This window comes from Protomyctophum bolini (assembly GCF_963924005.1).
Source record: "Protomyctophum bolini genome assembly, chromosome: 21".
NCBI lineage: Eukaryota > Metazoa > Chordata > Actinopteri > Myctophiformes > Myctophidae > Protomyctophum > Protomyctophum bolini.
The window spans coordinates 23,038,051-23,056,724 of NC_137882.1; the positions used below are offsets into that span (position 1 = coordinate 23,038,051).

Below are 18,674 nucleotides of genomic sequence, written 5' to 3' on the forward strand. Positions count from 1 at the left end.
GGTGTGTGGGTGGGTGTCTGGGTATGAGCACGAAAACAGCATGGTTGTTTTTCCACCACCTGTGCGCAACCTAACGCACACACAAACACGCACGTATTAACTGTATATATGATGCTTTCGGGTGTGCCAGTACAATACAGTACAGTGACAGTACAGTATAGTATAGTACAGTAGAGGTACCGCCACACGGTAACTGTCTTTTCTCAACCGTTTCGGCAACACAGAGTTGCAACACTCACTTCACACGGGTGTGATTTTACTCTTTAAGCAAACATTGTTTCAGTCCAGAAACTGCATCTGTCGCTTTTCCAATTGCGACACTTCTTGATAACACTGGCACTGGAGGGTTAATTATTGCAGATTAGTTTTACTTTAACTTTTTAGCTTTTGCAGCAGTATCCGCTGACCATTACTTGGGCCACGTGCCAGCGCTGCGCAACCGAAGAATAGCAGATCCACAAGCCACATGAGGCGCCATTGCTGTGACACGTCATGACCTTGTAGATCTGCTATTTTCTTTTTTGGTGTGCGACACCTGCTTGCAGCTAAAGTATATAACTCAGGCTTTACTGTCTGTCTGTTTGGCACTGCCTGAAAGTGGAGGAAACACTGGAGCACAGGAATGGATTCTGCTTCTTACAGAGCAGATCTATCCAACCCAGGAGGAGGACGAGGTCCTGTGGGCTGCAGACAGTACTTGGCGTCAGTGTGCAGCCAGTGGTGAAAAGTAACCAAGTTTAAGTACAATTTTGCGGTATTTGTACTTTTACTTCTGCTCCACTACACCTCGGAGACAATTATTGTACTTTTACTCCACATTTATTTGAAAACTTTAGTTATGCTACTAGTTACGTTGTAGATGTTGATCGTTATTACAAAACATACAAGAACCATTTCATGCATGCAATGACGCATTGTGAGCTTGTAGATCTGTTATTTTCAAAATACTTCTTTTTTTTAAAACATTTGAAAACTTGAAACGAGACATTCTGCACAATGAGTACTTTTTACATTTTGTAAGTAAATTTTGATGCCAATACTTTTGTACTTTCACTCAAGTACATTTGGAATTCCAGACATGTACTTACTTTACCATTTTGCAGTAATGATACTTTTACTCTTTAGTGCAAAATGTGAGTGCTTTTATCCACCGCTGGCGTCAGTGTGTAAAGGAGAGAGTGGCACCATGTGGCACCACGCCCCCCCGCTGGGTTGCTGGTTCTATTTCAGCGAGCACAGCAGGAGGCCGGCCCGGCCAGGCGCCTGCTGTGTCCTCTGGGTATTCAGTGGTGAGAGACAGAGAGAGAGAGAGAGAGAGAGAGACTGGGTATTCAGTGGTGAGAGACAGAGAGCGAGAGACTGGGTATTCAGTGGTGTGAGAGAGAGAGAGAGAGAGAGACAGAGAGAGAGAGAGAGAGAGAGAGAGAGAGAGAGACTGGGTATTCAGTGGTGAGAGAGAGAGAGAGAGAGAGAGACAGAGAGAGAGAGAGAGAGAGAGAGAGAGAGAGAGAGAGAGTTGACATGTTACGCTCACGCTATGCCTCCCTCCCCTACTGTACTGTACTGTACTGTACTGTACTGTCACTGTACTATACTGGCACACCCAAAATCACCATATACACAGTTAATATGTGCATGTGTGTGTGTTAGGTTGCGCACAGGTATAGTGAAAAACAACCATGCTGTTTTCGTGCTCAGACGCACCCAGCCAGCCAGCCAGGCAGGCACCCACCCACCCACACACACACTTAAGGAAGTGGTTGCACCACTTAAAAATAGCAGATCTACAAGCTCACGTCGTCTCTGAGAAGCATGTCACCACTTAAACCACTTTGTATTGGGATCTCCCAGGAATCTGCACTTGGCCCCTGACTTTGGTTCTTTTCCCCTCACCACCAAATCTCTTTGCCGACGCATTGGGCCTGATTCACTAAGATGATTACACCAATATATTTGATTGAGTGTAATGGAACTTTTTCAAACTTCCCACGTTAGGTAGTCTAGAATAATGACATTCAGCAAGCTTCTGTCCCATGAAAGTCTGCATCCAGGCAGACTTGAGAAAGAGCAGCCCTCCGCAAAAAAGAAATGACTGAATCAGACTACTAACGTGGGAAGTTCGGAAAAAATAAAATTCCTTTATCCCCATAGTATGGGTTGTAAACAGCTTAGTGAATCGGGCCCATTGAGATCTCGTAGTTAGCCTGTATTTTGCTGGTAAAATGTCCACCTATTGTGGCCATGCCCAGAATAGGGATGCTAAGGTTCACGACAACCCTTTGGTTACAAAGGGCACTTCACCCAAAGTCCAAAAAAACATGTTTTTCCTCTTACCCGGAGTGCCATCTATCCACTCCAGTGTGATTTAACACAAGACCTGAAGCCGCTTCTAAAAAAAAGCTAAAATAAAGAATCAATCAACCAACTGTATACTATAAAAAATGTCAAACATTGGCCAAATTGTGAAATATTATTAGTTATACACCATCACGCAACTGTGCAATGGAAAACATGGACAAATTGGACATATACTATTTTTTTGTATTTTTTCCACAATCACACAACAAATGGCTCCCTCATTATCAACGGTTGGGGATGCAATCGTAGTGAAGATGAATATTCTGTGACTATACCACTTAAAATGTAAGCAAATAACTAAAAAGGCTGGCGTGGCTAAACGCAGCTAGAAATAAATCTGGCAGTCAATGAGTTTGTGTTAAAAGCCTCTTAGCAGCAGCTAAATGTGCAGAGTTAGAGTGAAATAGAATGCACAGCTAAATAGATAGACAAATGTGCACATTTGTACATTAAGTATACATGCATTTGTGCAAGTAACTTTTACTGATATCACAATGAATTACACTTTGGATTTTATTTTCTGGCTGAAGACAATATGAACGTGATCAATTCTCTCTCAAAATATAGGGTAGAGAACTTTTAATAGACAGCAAAGTGTAAAGTCAAGCAGGGTGACACAGCAGCATGGGAGTTGCTCCAGTGAAGATTTTCATCTTTTTTTAGTTTGTTTTAATCTTGTCATTTGTTTAAGCTTTATACTACAAACTGACCTGAATTTTCCACTCAATGGAATCTTGTCATTTTATTAATCCCTGGCTGTGAAGACTAGACGCATATTTACACATCTGGGATTAAAGAAAAAAAACAAATGTTGGGTCAAACTGGGCTGTCAAAATGGGCTGCCTGCCTGGCGGTATGGTCCAGGACTCAGGAGTCCAACTGGGCTGCCCTGCCTGCCGGTATGGTCCAGGAGTCAAACTGGGCTGTCTGCCTGCCGGTATGGTCCAGGATCAGGAGTCAAACTGGGCTGACTGCCTGCCGGTATGGACCATATCAGAGTATGCACCAGGCAGGGCTGTCCTATAGGCAATACAACAGATCTATATATCCTTCTAACCTCTGTCACAGAGTATGCACCGGGCAGGGCTGTCCTAGGCAATACAACAGATCTATATATCCTTCTAACCTCTGTCAGAGTATGCACCAGGCAGGGCTGTCCTAGGCAATAAAACAGATCTATATATCCTTCTAACCTCTGTCAGAGGTTGCACCAGGCAGGGCTGTCCTAGGCAATACAACAGATCCATGTATATAATTGAGACAGTAACAAGTTGTGAGGAGTGCACATTTCTGTGATTTTTTGTCCTGTAATGTCTACCATAATTATGTATGTCTATTTTCTTGTCTGTTTCTTGAACGGTGACGTCATGGACACAAAACAAATGTCAGTGCAAGCGAACAATAAAGTTGCATCGTATCGTATTTCAAGGACCACTTCACCACTTTTCAACTTCTCTTAATAATTAACTTATTAATTGGTCCTCACTAATGTTCATGATAAAATAAATACCACAATTCTCTCTCATAGGAGGGCTGTGGGCAGTTCAGAAACCTGTCCACCAGTGACATCATCGATGGGGAATCCAAGCTAATAGAAACGGCAGGCTTTCTTTTCCCGAAAAGTTGCAATGCAAAAGTTGAATCCATCGTTCTCACGATAATAACAATCTAAATATATTTTAAAACAAATCTTGCCTAATGATGATGTCACTGGTACGGGTGTCCGAACTGCCCAAAGCCCTTCTATGAGACACAGACTGAGTAGGAAAAAAAATGGTGGCGTTTTATCATGAACATTAGTGAGGACTAATTATATGAAGAGATGTTGAAAAGTGGTGAAGTGGTCCTTTAATGCACAGTTCAGTTGGGCAAGTCATAGACAGCGACGCATGCGGAGCCTATAAACGCCTGTGCTCCCGTGGCTCGCGACTAGTTTAAATAAAGCGCCAATACGGTCAGCTGCTGCAGTGCTGCTTGGGCACTTCACAATCACACAGTACTAGTGAGCGCATCGCCCACGTACTGTAGTGCTGTCTGTGCGTGTAAACCTCTTGATCTGCATGAACTAGCTCACAGCCTACAGGCATCATTTCTTACATCATGTGGTGTAGTAGCAGCGCCTCATGCCATTTCAGCGTGCCGTAAGATCTTTGGGTTATGGTTTTTTAACCCATAAAGACCTGAGGCCAATTCAAAAAAAGAACTCCAACACTTTGCACTTTTGTTTCCTCCACCCTTAAGGTTGTTATTTTTAAAAAGCTCATAACGCGTGTAGATCTGCTATATGTTCAAATAGCCAACGCATATATGTTTGACAACACTGCAGAGCTCAAGAACCTGATGTTGGACAGGAATTTGTGGAGGGCAGCGATCCAGGAATCCCGAGTTGGTGTTGGCTAGACCTCACTCTCACAGCAACTATATGTTTGAAGTGCTCATCTTGCCTATTATAGTCCCATTTTTCATAGACCCGGTTGCGTATTTCTCTCGCAAAAAAAAAATCATTATCTGGCAACAACTTGAGCTGAATGTCCAGGCCTGCTTCATGGCATCACTCTATATAGCTTCCCATGCATCTCCTCTCTGGCTGCAAGAATGCAGGGAAATGGGCCGGTTTCCAGAGAGTGGACACGTTTGATTGATAGGCCCCCCGAGGAGATAAGGGGAGGGGGGGTTCTGTTTCTGTGTGTGCATGCGTGTGCGTGCGTGTGTGCATGCGTGTGTGCATGCGTGCATAAGTATATGTGGTGTCTGCAGCAGCAAGCAGCAGTCACAGCAGTGCGCTGGCTGTCGGGTTGCATTCTCTTGCCTTTCTCGAGAACCTCCTCCCCCTCTCCTCTGCTGTCTGCTCCATTCCTACCGCAGAACGAACGCTGGCGTCGTTAGCAGGCATGCCAGGCCAGCTGACCCCTACTCCAACCTGGGGCAAAGAGAGGCCCACTTCCTCAGCTCTCTCTGAAAGAGGACCTCTAATCGTACAATGCCAAGATGCAGAAAAGCCCTTCCCGACAAGAACGTCACTTGAATGTTCAAGTGAAAAGTTTGGGGAAAGTCTTTTTTTTTTCAAATTGCCCGTGGGGAAGGAATACGAGTGCCGTATCTGCTACTACCGTATATATATATACCTTTATTGAAAGGATATAAATCCCCTACCCTGAGATGCCTTGTCTCATTTTAGGAGGGGGTCATCAACCGGTGATGAGAAAAGCAGGAGGCACAACGTAGCCTCAGGCATGAGAAGGAAATATGCAGAGGGTCTGTGTTGTGCAATGTGTGAGAGAGAACGGTTTGAACACGTTAGCCTTTGACTAAATTCATGCACGTTTTTTTAAGTCCGGGAGTCAGGGCTGTGTTTTAGCCCCACTGAGGATTATCTTTGACACTCTGTCTGGAGGGAGCCCATGGACCGTTTAGTTAGAGGACTTACAGTACACTTGCATTAACAGTACACTTGCATGCTTGATCCATTGAGCAGGTGCGCGCACACGCATGCACGCACACACACACACAGTCACACACACAGTCACACACACACACACACACACACACACACACACACACACACACACACACACACAGAATGAAAGATGCTGGCCCAGCCCAGACACTTTTCAACATCGGACAACAGCGATGCCAAAAAGCTCAGCCTTTTATCGTAGGGAGTCTGTGGCTCACTTTAACTACACTATTATATGACTGTGCAGACGTGCAGCCTACTTACTGTACTTACTTGGCTGGCAACCAGTGCAGTATAAGCACTGGTGTAAAGAAACTCAGATCAGCCAACGCAGGGAAGCTGGAAGTACCCTCACTAAAAACGCTGGGACAACGCTCCACACGTCCCAAACTCTTCTCCCTTCTGGCTCCAAAACTGTGGAATGCACTTCCCATTGCAGTCAGAACTGCAGCATCACTCCCAATCTTCCGCCGTAGTCTACAAACCGACCTTTTCAGACTCCATCATGGCCCATAGCACTTACCCTACCCCCTTAGATAGCATTTGATACAGACTTATAGCATGTTATGTAGACAGCACTATATTAAGTGATTAAGAGCGTCTGCTAAATGCCTAAATTGTAAACTAAGTACATGTACTGTACTCAAGTACACTTTTGACTTGAGGATATTATTATTTTTTACTTTACTGCAGTGTTTCCAGTTTCCAATACTTGACTTCTACTCTACTAGTAGTCAAGAGACAGCCGAAATTGTACTTTTTTACTCCACTACAATTATTTGAAAACTTTAGTTACGTTGTAGATTTTGATTATTATTACAAAACATACATTAATCACTTCAGCCCTATAAGTATACTAGGGCAGATCTACAAGCACACAACATGTCGCTTTGCAACGTGTTTGTTGTGAGCTTGTAGAACATTTACTTTCAGTACTATACAAGTATATTTTTTAATGCGAATACTTTTGTACATTTACTCAAGTGCATATTTAATACCGGACTTTATTTATTTGTATAACAGAGTATTCCCACATTGTGGTATTTGTACTTTTACTAGTAAGAAAGTACTGCCGAAGCAGAAAACCTGCAGCAGAATAAAGTCCTTACGGTGCAAGGCTCGAATATATACAAGTTGAAATGAAGAAAATGCCAGCAGTTCATTGATTGCATGTCCTTTTCATATGAATATATTTACCTCTGACGTTGATAACGAACGCGTTTCGGGCCTGTGTGGCCTTCGTCAGCGTTATCCATTTTGTATTTTACTAGTACAAAATGTGAGTATACTAAATGAAGCCTAACTGATGACTTCTGAAATGAAACGTTCGTTCACAACCGAGTGGTTCGTTCTTGCGTTCAGAACTTCATCCCTCCGAGACATTACAGAAGACAAGGCGAGATGCTCGGGGAGTGATTAATGTGATGCTGCTGCCTGCCTGCATGGAAGAGAGACTCTTGTGTAACTTAACTTTGTATTGTTTTTTTTTTCATCTTCAAGGCCTACAGTAACACCACAGCAGTGGGTTTCATTTTTGAGTGGTGCAACCACTCCAAGGAACAGCAATGCCTGTGTTAACCTATGTGACTATGTGTGTGGCTATGAGTGGCGCTGTTGTGCCAGAAACAGAGAGAGAGAGATGGTGTTGCACTGTTGCCTAGTGCTAATTACAGAGAGAGAGAGAGAGAGAGAGAGAGAGAGAGAGGCAGGGGGAGAGGGGAGTTGCACCACTCAGTTCACACAGGTGTGATTTTGATCATGCAGCGCGATACACGTCCAATGGGATCACCGAAAAAAGTCATTGCGGTCTTGTTTCCATTCAGGTATTCAATTCATAATCATGACATGAAAAAACTCTAATTATCATAAAAAAGGTAAAAAATACCAAAAAATATGTACAGGCTGGGGAACAAAGAAGGGGTTATAAGGGGGCCCTCTCCATCGTCAAAGTTGCCCAGCCCTGCTCTAGACTAAGGGGTGGGGGGGATCATATCCTGTCCCTTTGGCATGCTGAAAGGTGGATTTCCAGGCCTCTTTTAGAGGACACCAGGGATGAGCATTTTTTGAGGGAGGGAGTCAGGGCATTCCACACGTGCAGTGCTGTAGAAGGAGAATTTGCCCATGTTTGTTTTGAAAGTGGGTGCGTTGTTCTCGCTTCCTCTTGTATTGTGGCTGTGGGAGTCACTTTCTTTAGGTAGTTTGTCAGGTACAGAGGGCTTAGAGGGTTGGGATTCATTAGGATTTTAACGGTTCCGGATCCTTATCCTCTTAACACTTCCGGTTCCTAACGGTTCCCTTAGCGGTTCCTAACATAATTAGTTTACCCTTTTTTCTGACATACATTATGCTTGCTTATATTATAACTAACCTAACCACATAAAACACAAATTAAATTATTGTAATTGCACTTTACAATTATGAGGTGGCACTATTATTTAAACTTCACCGCCACCACCAGCTAGCCACCACAACAATTTCATTCTACTGTATATTGCAATTTGTAATGTATATTAAATATACAGTACAGAGTACACATTGCAATAATGATATTGTTGTGGTGATAAATGTCTTAAATGTCCAGGTTAATTTAATATGAAGGACCCCAGTTACCCTAATGGAAACAAGCCATAGTGCTACTGCTTTATTGGGTTATAAAATCTTCTTGTATTGAACTGTAGGCTACGTTCCTGTGTTTCTTTCTGCAAACCGTTTATGAAGTTTAATCAATCTAAGTATGCACCTAAAAGCTGGGCTCTCAACAGTTGCGCGAGCCAAATCAAAAGATGTTGAGTTGCTTACAGTATAAGTTGTAAAAATAAGTGCAGACAAATAGATTTTTATTTAATTCATGGCTCTATAGTTAAAGTGATTCATAAAATATCAGACAGAAAGACATCGACTCATTGGCGTTCTAAATTAACCCATTTAGGCCTGACATCAAAATAAAATAAAATAAAGTCTCCTGAAAGAATATATATTCAAAGATGTGTGCCGCATTTTTACGATTTTTCAAAAATAGCAGACCTACAAGCTCGTAGTGCGCCACTCGGTGGCACGCTATGAGCTTGTAGATCTGCTATTTTTCAATAGTTAAAACACCAAAAGGGGTTCCCGTATACAGAATGGGTTAACACCATTAACAACAGTACAATATGCCTAATGAACAGCTCTGTAGAAGTTAGTAGTTTTTATTTTCTATTACGTTACTAGCCTGGGGAAAGTGAACCAGTCTTCTGAACTGATCCTCGTTCCCCGCCGGCTGTGGTGGAGATGCGGCTTTCCGCAGGCTCTCAAACACGATGTGCCTAGATTAATCTCGTGAGTCGTGCACTCGTGTGTAGGCATATTGATTTTGAGATGTTTCCTTAATGTGGACGTGCAACCTTTAGCAGGGCATTTAATGCATTTAATGCACTTTGCGTGCTCAGCGGAGCCTCAAGAGTCATTTCCCTCTCTGTTAACCACACTTTGGAGATCTCTTCGACATACTGTCGCACGAGACGGTGACCTGTCGCTGAATGCACAGAACAGTGGTATAGTGTTGTTTTTAGCAGCAAATTTATATTTTAGTTTTAGTCATAGTCTCCTGAAAAGTTTTCACTTAGTCTTAGTCACATTTTAATCACCTGGAATGTATTAGTGTTAGTCTAGTTTTAGTCGACTAAATGTCATAAGATTTTAGTCGACTAAGTGATTCGACTAAAATGTATTTTTGCGGGCCTTGTTGCCGTCGTAATGACTTGCGACGCGTTGTGAGCTGGTAGATCTGCTATTTTCAGCATGCAAACAAGTGTAAAATGACTTATACTGGGACTGTTGTCCACTAGTCCCTTCCTAACATTTTAGTCTAGTTTTTATTTGTTGACGAAATTGTCAGTATATTTAGTCTTAGTTTTAGTCACCATAGCATAGTTTTAATTTAGTTTCCATTTAGTTTTCTTCAGTGGAAAAGGTAGTCGACGAACATTTTTCGTCTTAGTTTTAGTCGACGAAAACAACACTGGGTGGGGTGACGTCACCCCAGTAACTTGGCTCTGCATGCATGCACACACAGACACAGTGGAGCTAAATGACGACTGATGAGAACCGTTTTGGGGAACCGTTAATTAAAAAAAAACAATGGAACCGGCTCCGGATCCGCAATGTCGGAACCGGGTCTGAAACGGACCCCGGTTCCGAATCCCAACCCTAAGGGCTTAGAGGGCAAAGCTGCATTTACTGCATTTAAATGTCAGTGTGGTGACTGAGGCCACTACAGCTGAGGCCACAACACCTCAACATATCGAGTGAACTGCTTTGGATGTGAAGCAGCCGTGGATTCAACTAAGGACAGCAGGCTATGCATAATCCACCACGCTTGACATTAGGTTCCAACGTCAAAATGTGGCTGACTAAATTGATCAAGATTATTAAAAAAACGTCCATGTACCTCATCCTTATTAGTGTATATAATTGTTGAGGCTTTTATTGTCGTTTCTTCGTTTAGTGATAGCGAGACAGGAAGCTGAGGGTAAAGGAGAGCAATGACAGTTACGGTTGTAACGGTATGACATTTTCACTACGACAATATGGCGACTTACAGTTTTGTTTCTATCTAAATTTAACCCATTAAAACTGGGAAAGCATTTGTGTCATTGTTGGCTATTCGCGAGCTTATTTTTGAACATTTTTTAAAAAATCTAGGAAGTGTGAGAACTACTGATTTAGACGGCATTCATAGAAGTCTTAATGGGTTAAATGTATTAAAAATAATAATAAAGTGCAAGGACCCCCAGTCATGCATTGCATGTCTCTATACTAGCTTTCTCTGCCATTGGTTTCCTGTCTTTCTACGCTAGTCTCCTATCTGAGAAGAAGTGAAACGCTGAAAGAATAACTGGAGGGAACATATTATATTGCTTTGAAGAAACATAATGCTTCGTTTGAAACTATCTTTAATTACGGTTGAATATCTGGAGGACGGAGGGAGGGGGTTGTCGGGGTAGGAGACAGCGTTGCAGTGCGGTTAGAACATCAGAGAGGCGTATGACAAAAATAGTAATACTATGATGATTTGAATTCCACTACATTCCATGGACAAAATAAACGCTTAGATGCAAAGTATTCCCAAATCGTCATTACGAAAACAAATCAAAGATAGTCCAGAAGGTACATCCGTTTACAGCACTGCCTTGGATTTATACTTACAGATGTATAGCAGATCTACAAGCTCATAGCGCGGCACCGAGTGCCGCACTATAAGCTTGTAGGTATGAGCTTGTAGGTCTGCTATTATATATGAAAAATCGTGAAAATGTGGTGCAAATCTTTGAATATAATATTCTTTCAGAGTGAACGTTTTTAACTAAAATCTTTGCTTCTGGGGGGGTCCCTGGAACAACATATTTTCAGATGGGGGTCGGCGGCATATTACATATATTTTTTGAAAAAAATCGAAGAACCACTGACATAGAAACATAGCTTTTTCAGAAAACGGTCAGGATGTAGAAGATATTTTAAAATCTGATATCAGGTCAAAATGGGTCGTAAAACACTCGAACCCTGGCATTCATATTCTGTGGGAACATTGGTCAAAAATAGCTGATCAGCTTTTGCGACAACGTCATTGTGTGCTTGTAAATCGGCTATTCTTGGCAAATAGATTTGGTGTTAGACAGAAGAAATGGGTCCAAGTACAGCACAGAGAGACACAACTTGGGTCCAGTTTACCAAGTAGAGGGTGAACTGCATGGTATACGGTTACATCATCCCTACCGGGGATGCGGTCAGTCGCTGTAATGTCCAGTCAGCTACTGTGTGCCATATCAATGTCCACTCCAGAGGTCAGCCCTCTACGGGGAGTGTTTCACAAACAGTGGGTCAAAGACCCGTTTTGGGGTCACGGCCGGGCGGGAGACAGATCCCCAAGACAGTAGACACACATGACTGAGCCTCTGTACTAGTCTCCCTGGGCTCCTGGACAGAGCGAGTACAATACAGAAGTACAAATGAAACATTATAAAATCAAATCCGTGCTATGCTCCACAAGAGAGGTATACTTTCTTTAATTAGCAAAGAATCTGCAACGTTTCGACCTTTTTATTTTGGGGCGGGAACCCCTTTTGGTGTTAAGCATTATGTAACTGTTATACTTTGAAGTTAACTATTGAAAAATAGCAGATCTACAAGCTCATAGCGCGGCACCGAGTGCCGCGCAACGAGCTAGTAGGTCTGCTATTTTTTTTTAATCGTGAAAATGTGGTGCAAAATCTTTTAATATAATATTCTTTCAGAGTGAACGTTTTTAACTCAAATCTTTGCTTCTGGGGGGGGGGGGGGGGTCCCTGGAACGACATATTTTCAGATGGGGGTCGGCAGCATATTACATAGAATTTCTGGGGTCCTTGACATGAAATATTGAGAACCACTGATATAGAAACTATAGGTTTTTCAGAGAAAAAAATACATTTTAGAAATGTCGACGTCAGGCCCTAGTAAATGGGTTAACCATGCCAGATGTTCAGGCATATATGGTAGCTAATACTTGTCCTGTATAAACAGCCTAGTGCCAGACGAGCCGATTTAGTTTATTCTTTCTATTATGTACTGTAGCTGTCTAGCTGACGACCAGATTACAGAGCGGCGGTCTAAAAGAGACAGAACCAAAGAGTGAAAATGTAGAGGGAGTGATGCAAGCGGAAAGCTTGCACAGATGTAAGCGCCACTGTATAATGTTGGGTCATCACTAGCATCCATATATATTTTTTAACCCATTCTGGGCGGGAACCCCTTTTGGTTGTTTTAAACATTATGTTATAATTTAGCTATTGAAAAATAGCAGATCTACAAGCTCGTAGCGCGCCAGCTTGTAGGTCTACTATTTTTTGAAAAATCAAATTTGGAATATATTTGGAATACCGGTATATACGTTTTTAACTAAAATCTTTGCTCCTGGAAGGGGTCCCTGGAACAACATATTTTCAGATGGCGGTCAGAGGCAAATTACAGATCATTTTTGGGGTCCTTGACATGAAATATTGAATAATATAGGCCTAGAAACATAGGTATTTCAGAAAACTGTCAAGATTTAGAAGACTTTTCTTTCAGGCCAAAATGGGTTAAGAATAACAAAGACCGTATCCAGCTACTGGACCTTGTGGAACCCCACAGTTCATGGTGTTCCAGTTTGAATAGCTACCATTAAAGAAGACTCTGTTGTCATTGTCATGAACCTGCATGGCAACGCATTGGAGGTGAAACCAGAACACTGTAGCTTATCTAAAAGCAAGATAGATATGATCAATTACATCACCACATGCTGCACTGAAATCCAACATAACCTGTTTGAATACTATTTGTTCTATTGTTTTGCTTATAGTAAGGGCATTTTATCAGGTATTTGACCAATCTGGGAACTAAATCGTTACCAAGAAATTTCTTCACCAATGTGTTTCTAAAGGTGTCTTATAACATGTACTAAAAGTTTGAAATTCAACTCCTGGGGGAAATTTAGTTATTAGCATAATATGTGACCATACCCATAACATCCTATATAAAGAAAAAAAGTCCAAATGTCATCATTCTTTCAGTAGCATGCGACATATGAAACTAGGGGGTTTTCATGATTCTGAATCCATTCCAAGCATTAGTTTTGCACAAAAAACACTCCTTGGGAGGAAAACGGCCATAGCCGTCATCACAAACGTGATGAGGTCAGCACATTTGGTCAAGTGGATATGGCCTAATTTAGCCCAAGGAGTGTTTTCTGTGCTCACAGCGCTTTACATTTACAATGTTTCATTTATTCATTCATACATTGGGAGGTGAAGCGGCGAACAGTCGAAGCCAGCGTCCTCACTTCCCACATTCACACACCAATGGTGGAAACCTCACACCGACCAACTCACTGGAGGCAATGTAAGGTTCAGTGTCTTGCCCAAGGACACTGAAGGAGCCGGGACAGGAGGAGCCGCGATTCGAACCGCCGACCCCAGGGATCATTGGACGACCTGCTCTACCTCCTGAGCCACAGCCGCCCCAAATGTCTTTTGGATGTCTTTTGACCATTTTTGTCTTTTGGAAGTGGGATGAGTTTCATGCTTCCTTCCATGCTGTTGGATGGACTCCACTGATTCAACACTGGTTGAATATATGACATATAGGTTTAAGTTTAATTAAGTACTGTATTCTACTGTATGTTGTCAGAGGATATTGGAAATCTGTTGTGAGTGACATAATTCATTTCTCCATTGATTTGATTGAAGATAAAGAGAGCGTTTTTGTCTGCCATTATCTCTTCCTTTGTTAGTGTATGTGATAAGTGAACCATGGCTACGTTGTTGGGAACAATAGGTCACATTAGGTCACATACTGTAGATGCACAAAATAACAGCATTCAACTGTCTATTAGGTACTCCTGCAGAGGGGAGAAAACTTCTTCTGTCTTGGGCCAAGCAGCCAGTCGACGATTCGAATAGTCAATCGAGAGCCCCCTCAGAGGCATTATTTTATATATTTTTCCAATTGTTTTTTATAGTGTCAGTTAGTACTAATGTAGGCTATATACTGTGTGGAGCTCTCACTCGCTGAACTGTAGAATTAGGTGAGTGGTTTTAATTATCTCACGCTGGCTAAAGTAAAGCGCAGCAGTAAAAGAGATGCACACAGCTGTAGTTTTGATAAAAAGGTTGACTATGCAATTATCAGGTACTGTAGTGTACTGTATATCTCTCTGTCTTTCCTCTTTAATGTTATTTCTTTCGTCTTGCACGACGAGTCGCATTAAACTTCCCGACTCTGATTCATTCGACTAGATAAAGCCTGACCACGCGTCGCCAGACTTTCCACCTCAGAGGAAAGGCAGGCCTGTGTGATCCTGGCACTGGTTGTTTTGGCCTGATGATTACAAACCAGTGACTACAACATGACGTTGGTTAGAATCCGCTAGGCCTGATGACTACAAACCAGTGACTACAACATGACGTTGGTTAGAATCCGCTAGGCCTGATGACTACAAACCAGTGACTACAACATGACGTTGGTTAGAATCCGCTAGGCCTGATGACTACAAACCAGTGACTACAACATGACGTTGGTTAGAATCCGCTAGGCCTGATGACTACAAACCAGTGACTACAACATGACGTTGGTTAGAATCCGCTCCTGAACGGATCATAAACAACAACATTGTTAGATAAAGCCTGAGTCGGAGACAGCCCTAACGAAAGCTGGATTTGCATATTTTGCTGTTATGTGCACCACACACACACACTAGACTACAGGTCTCCACAAACATGTCTCACACACACACACACACACACACACACACACACACACACACACTCACACACACACCTAATAGATCGAATAGAGAATACTAGAAGTCGTCTGCATCAAAAAGAAAATAACTACTATATTTTGCTCAACCTGTGTAAACTAGCCAATTATATCCCTTTAGTTACAACAATATGCTTGGCCTACATGGAAATAATGTCAGCCAGGCGCGTGAACCGAAATGTATAAACTGACAAGACAAATGAGCCGCTAAACATCTCTGTTTACGTTTCAGAAGCCTTTCTGTCCAATCCAACATACCTCATTAAGACTTCTAGTAAACAAACCGCAGTGTGTGTCTGTGCTCTTCTGCTCACCGAAATACTGAAGGGTTCGGCTGTTTGTTATGCCATGAAAACGCACTCAATGTCAATGAATGAACGTGCTTGAAACAAACGTTTATACACGTTTGATGTTGGATATCTAGTTTTTTCTGTAGTACCCAAGCTGTATAGTAGAGTATGTTAATCCAATACAATCTAACACATTTGCAGTGATGTAAATAGGTTTTCAATGTAATGGGTCCCGGGATGCAAGGGATGGTGTTTTAGATGAGTCCCAGGGACATTTTATGATTTTATTTTATGAGTCCCACTTTTATACGAGTCCCCCAACGACATTACTGAGTACAGAAGCGCATCCCCGTCGATGCAGAGGTCATTGTTTTATTGCGTCCCTTAACTATAAACTGTGTTTTTGGGATGCAAAATGCACCCATTTTAATATCTGATTTGTGGTTGTATTTTGGCTATATTAGCTCAGTGGTGAAATTTCAGTACCTGGTTTAAATCCTGGGTAGAAGAGTGAGTTACTTTAATTTTATTTATTTTTGTGGGGAAAATACAAAAACAAATCAAGATTAGAAGATTGCTGACAAAGAACCGACTTTAAAGGCCTGCATGCAACTAAGACACAACTCTGCCAAATTCACAATCTTGTCCCTTTCTGATGTGAGCGTAGCTAGCTGCTGTGTCAGAGAGAATTCATTGAGGAAGAGCCATGCAACCGAGATAAGCTCCCTCTCTCTCTCTCTCTGGAAAGGACAGTTCTCTCATGACATGCAGAGGCCTCAGAGCTTATCCTTACAGTACATGTGCACAACAGGATGCAGGGGAGAAACTAGGGTTGGCTTCCGGGAGGCACACGCACCATGAGTGTCACCGTGCCTGCCAACACAGTAAAGCTGTTTGTATTGTAATGCCCCCATAACATGGGTTACACAGTCCTGTAAGGGTCAAACGACCCCCTCAAGGTCAAGGAACCCTGGAGGGTCCCTTGGCTTGCCTGCTTGGACCTCCCTCTGCAGAACCACTGCGGTACAGCAAACTGGAAACCTCATGTCCAAAACTGTTACTTTTCAGGGTTCAGAAATTCTAAAATAGCAGATCTACAAGCTAAAAAAAAAACACGCCCCATTTCGAGCTTGCAAAAACAGAAAAAGTTTAAGTGTGGACATATTAGAGGTTTCTGTCCGTCAGCAACGGAATATATAAATGTATAATTGCACAAGCCTCACTAAAGCAAACATAACCGCTGTTGCACCCACAGTGTCACAGCCACACACACACACGCTCAGTCAAAGCCACACATTTGCATTGACAGCGCTGTCACTGTGTGCGACAGCTGGACAGCTCTGTCATCTCTGATTCGTCTACACATACAGGCTGGTACACACACACGCACACGCACACACACGCACACAGTCACACATACTCTCCTCAGGCCCTGGACTCTTGTAACTCTGTGAGCCACACAAATGAAATCAAGTGCACTGGAGGGGGCTTGCTCTAATAATAAGGGTCCCTTCATTCATAGGGACCCCTTGTGGTCTATTTTATTTGCAGCAGTGTTTAACCACTTAAACCCCAGCCAGCAGCATCCGTATTGTGCCGGCATGCAAGCTCACAAGCAACTCCTTGTCGACTTGCTATGATTTTCAGCCAAAAGCCTTCCCACCACGATAACAGAAAATACACTAGCATAGATAGCGCCCTGAGGGACTCCGCTGGCTCAAGCATATGGGGTTCAAACAAGACAAGTGATGAACTCTACCTGTATTTGTACATTCCCTCAGTTAAATATTTGCCGTGCATGCCCATGCATGGATCATATTATGGATCATTAACCGACTGAATGACGATGATGGGTCACTGAATGACAACACACTGTGACTGTAGCCTACTCACCGAATGGTTGACTCCCCACATGACCACGCTCAGCAGGGGGTCGCTGGCACGGAACAGCTTGACTTTCTGGGCGACGAAGCGCTTCTTTCTGCTCTTGGTCTTGCTCGCAATGGATGCGGCAATGCTGCTCGCCGCCGTGGCCATCTTTTTGTTATCGGAATAATAATAATAATAATAATAGTGGTGATAATAATAATAATGCTATGGCCGGGGAACAAGAGAATTCCCACAACCCGGCTTTATATTGGCTGCTGTTGCAGTGGCGTGTGTGTGTGTGTGTGTGTGTGTGTGTGTGTGTGTGTGTGTCAGTCCCGATGACAGCTCGCTTCTGGCAGCAGCAGCAGTGAGTGAGTGGGTGAGTGGGTGGGGGGGCACCCCAGCAGCACCAGTCTTCAATGAAGACGGGATCTCCTAGTCACCATTCTGCTTTAAGGCATGGATCCGGTTCACCGTTCACCAACAAAAGGTCCAACGCGACGTGTCCGATCCCCCCCCCCCCCGATATATCTCCCCCGGTTCTGGTGCGGTCCAACGCCGCTGCACGCCAGCAGTACAAGTCAGTGTGTCTGCTGGGTCTATAGCTGGGCGGTGTTGCTGCTACTGCTGCTGCTGCCCCGCGGATTTCTGCCTGTCCCGTTGCGGGAGGAATGGAAATATATACAGTACATATACGTCCTCTCCTTCCTTCCTTCCTTAGTTCCTTCAGCGGACGATAACGACGTGCTCGCGTTCGTTCATCGATCCCACACTTCTCCCTTCATCGTCAGTCCACATCATAATTCACCTCCTCTTCCTCTCTTCCTTCTCCACTGCTCGCGCGCTCTCTCTCCCCTCCACACCAGGTCTGTGAGTGTCACGCACACGCACACACACCGTCACACACACACTCCTTGCCTGCGTCAAGTCAGGCGTAATACGAGGTTTCTTCCTGTACGTGAACGGTGGACTTCAAAATAAGAGGATGCGTGTTGTTGGCTAATGTGCCATCCATGACACGTGCATGCTGTCTTATAATGGAAAAGGCTGTGTTTTTTTTAAATCTTATTGGGTACATGTTGTGAAAAGTAAAACAAAACATATAATCTACAACTAAGTGCACGGCCGATATAAATAGTTTGTTTTATTTTGAAAGTACAATCAATCGTATGTCCGCTTCAAGTGGCAATATTGCTCCATAGGCTAGTAGCCATGAAGCCATATGTTCCACGATGCTGTTTAACCAACTACGATACACGAAGTAAACCAACACGACGCTTTCAAACAGTAGTTGCAAACAACACCATGCATGTACGCTTCAAGGCAAGCTAACACGGGCTCTCCTTTAGTCTCCTATAATGTATCTGTTAACTGTGGGTCTCTCT

The 18,674-nt window shown here is 43.0% G+C and overlaps 1 protein-coding gene across 1 annotated transcript in view; it reads right to left on the minus strand.

The window, feature by feature from the left end:
* Window positions 1–18,136, minus strand: part of pip4k2aa (phosphatidylinositol-5-phosphate 4-kinase, type II, alpha a) — a 78,147-nt gene extending 60,011 nt beyond the window's left edge. Inside the window, exon 1 of the mRNA XM_080794351.1 lies at window positions 17,314–18,136. Coding sequence (XP_080650477.1) covers window positions 17,314–17,457 — 144 coding nt within the window. The 5' untranslated portion in view covers window positions 17,458–18,136. The remainder of the gene's footprint in view (window positions 1–17,313) is intronic.
* Window positions 18,137–18,674: the final 538 nt, after the last annotated feature.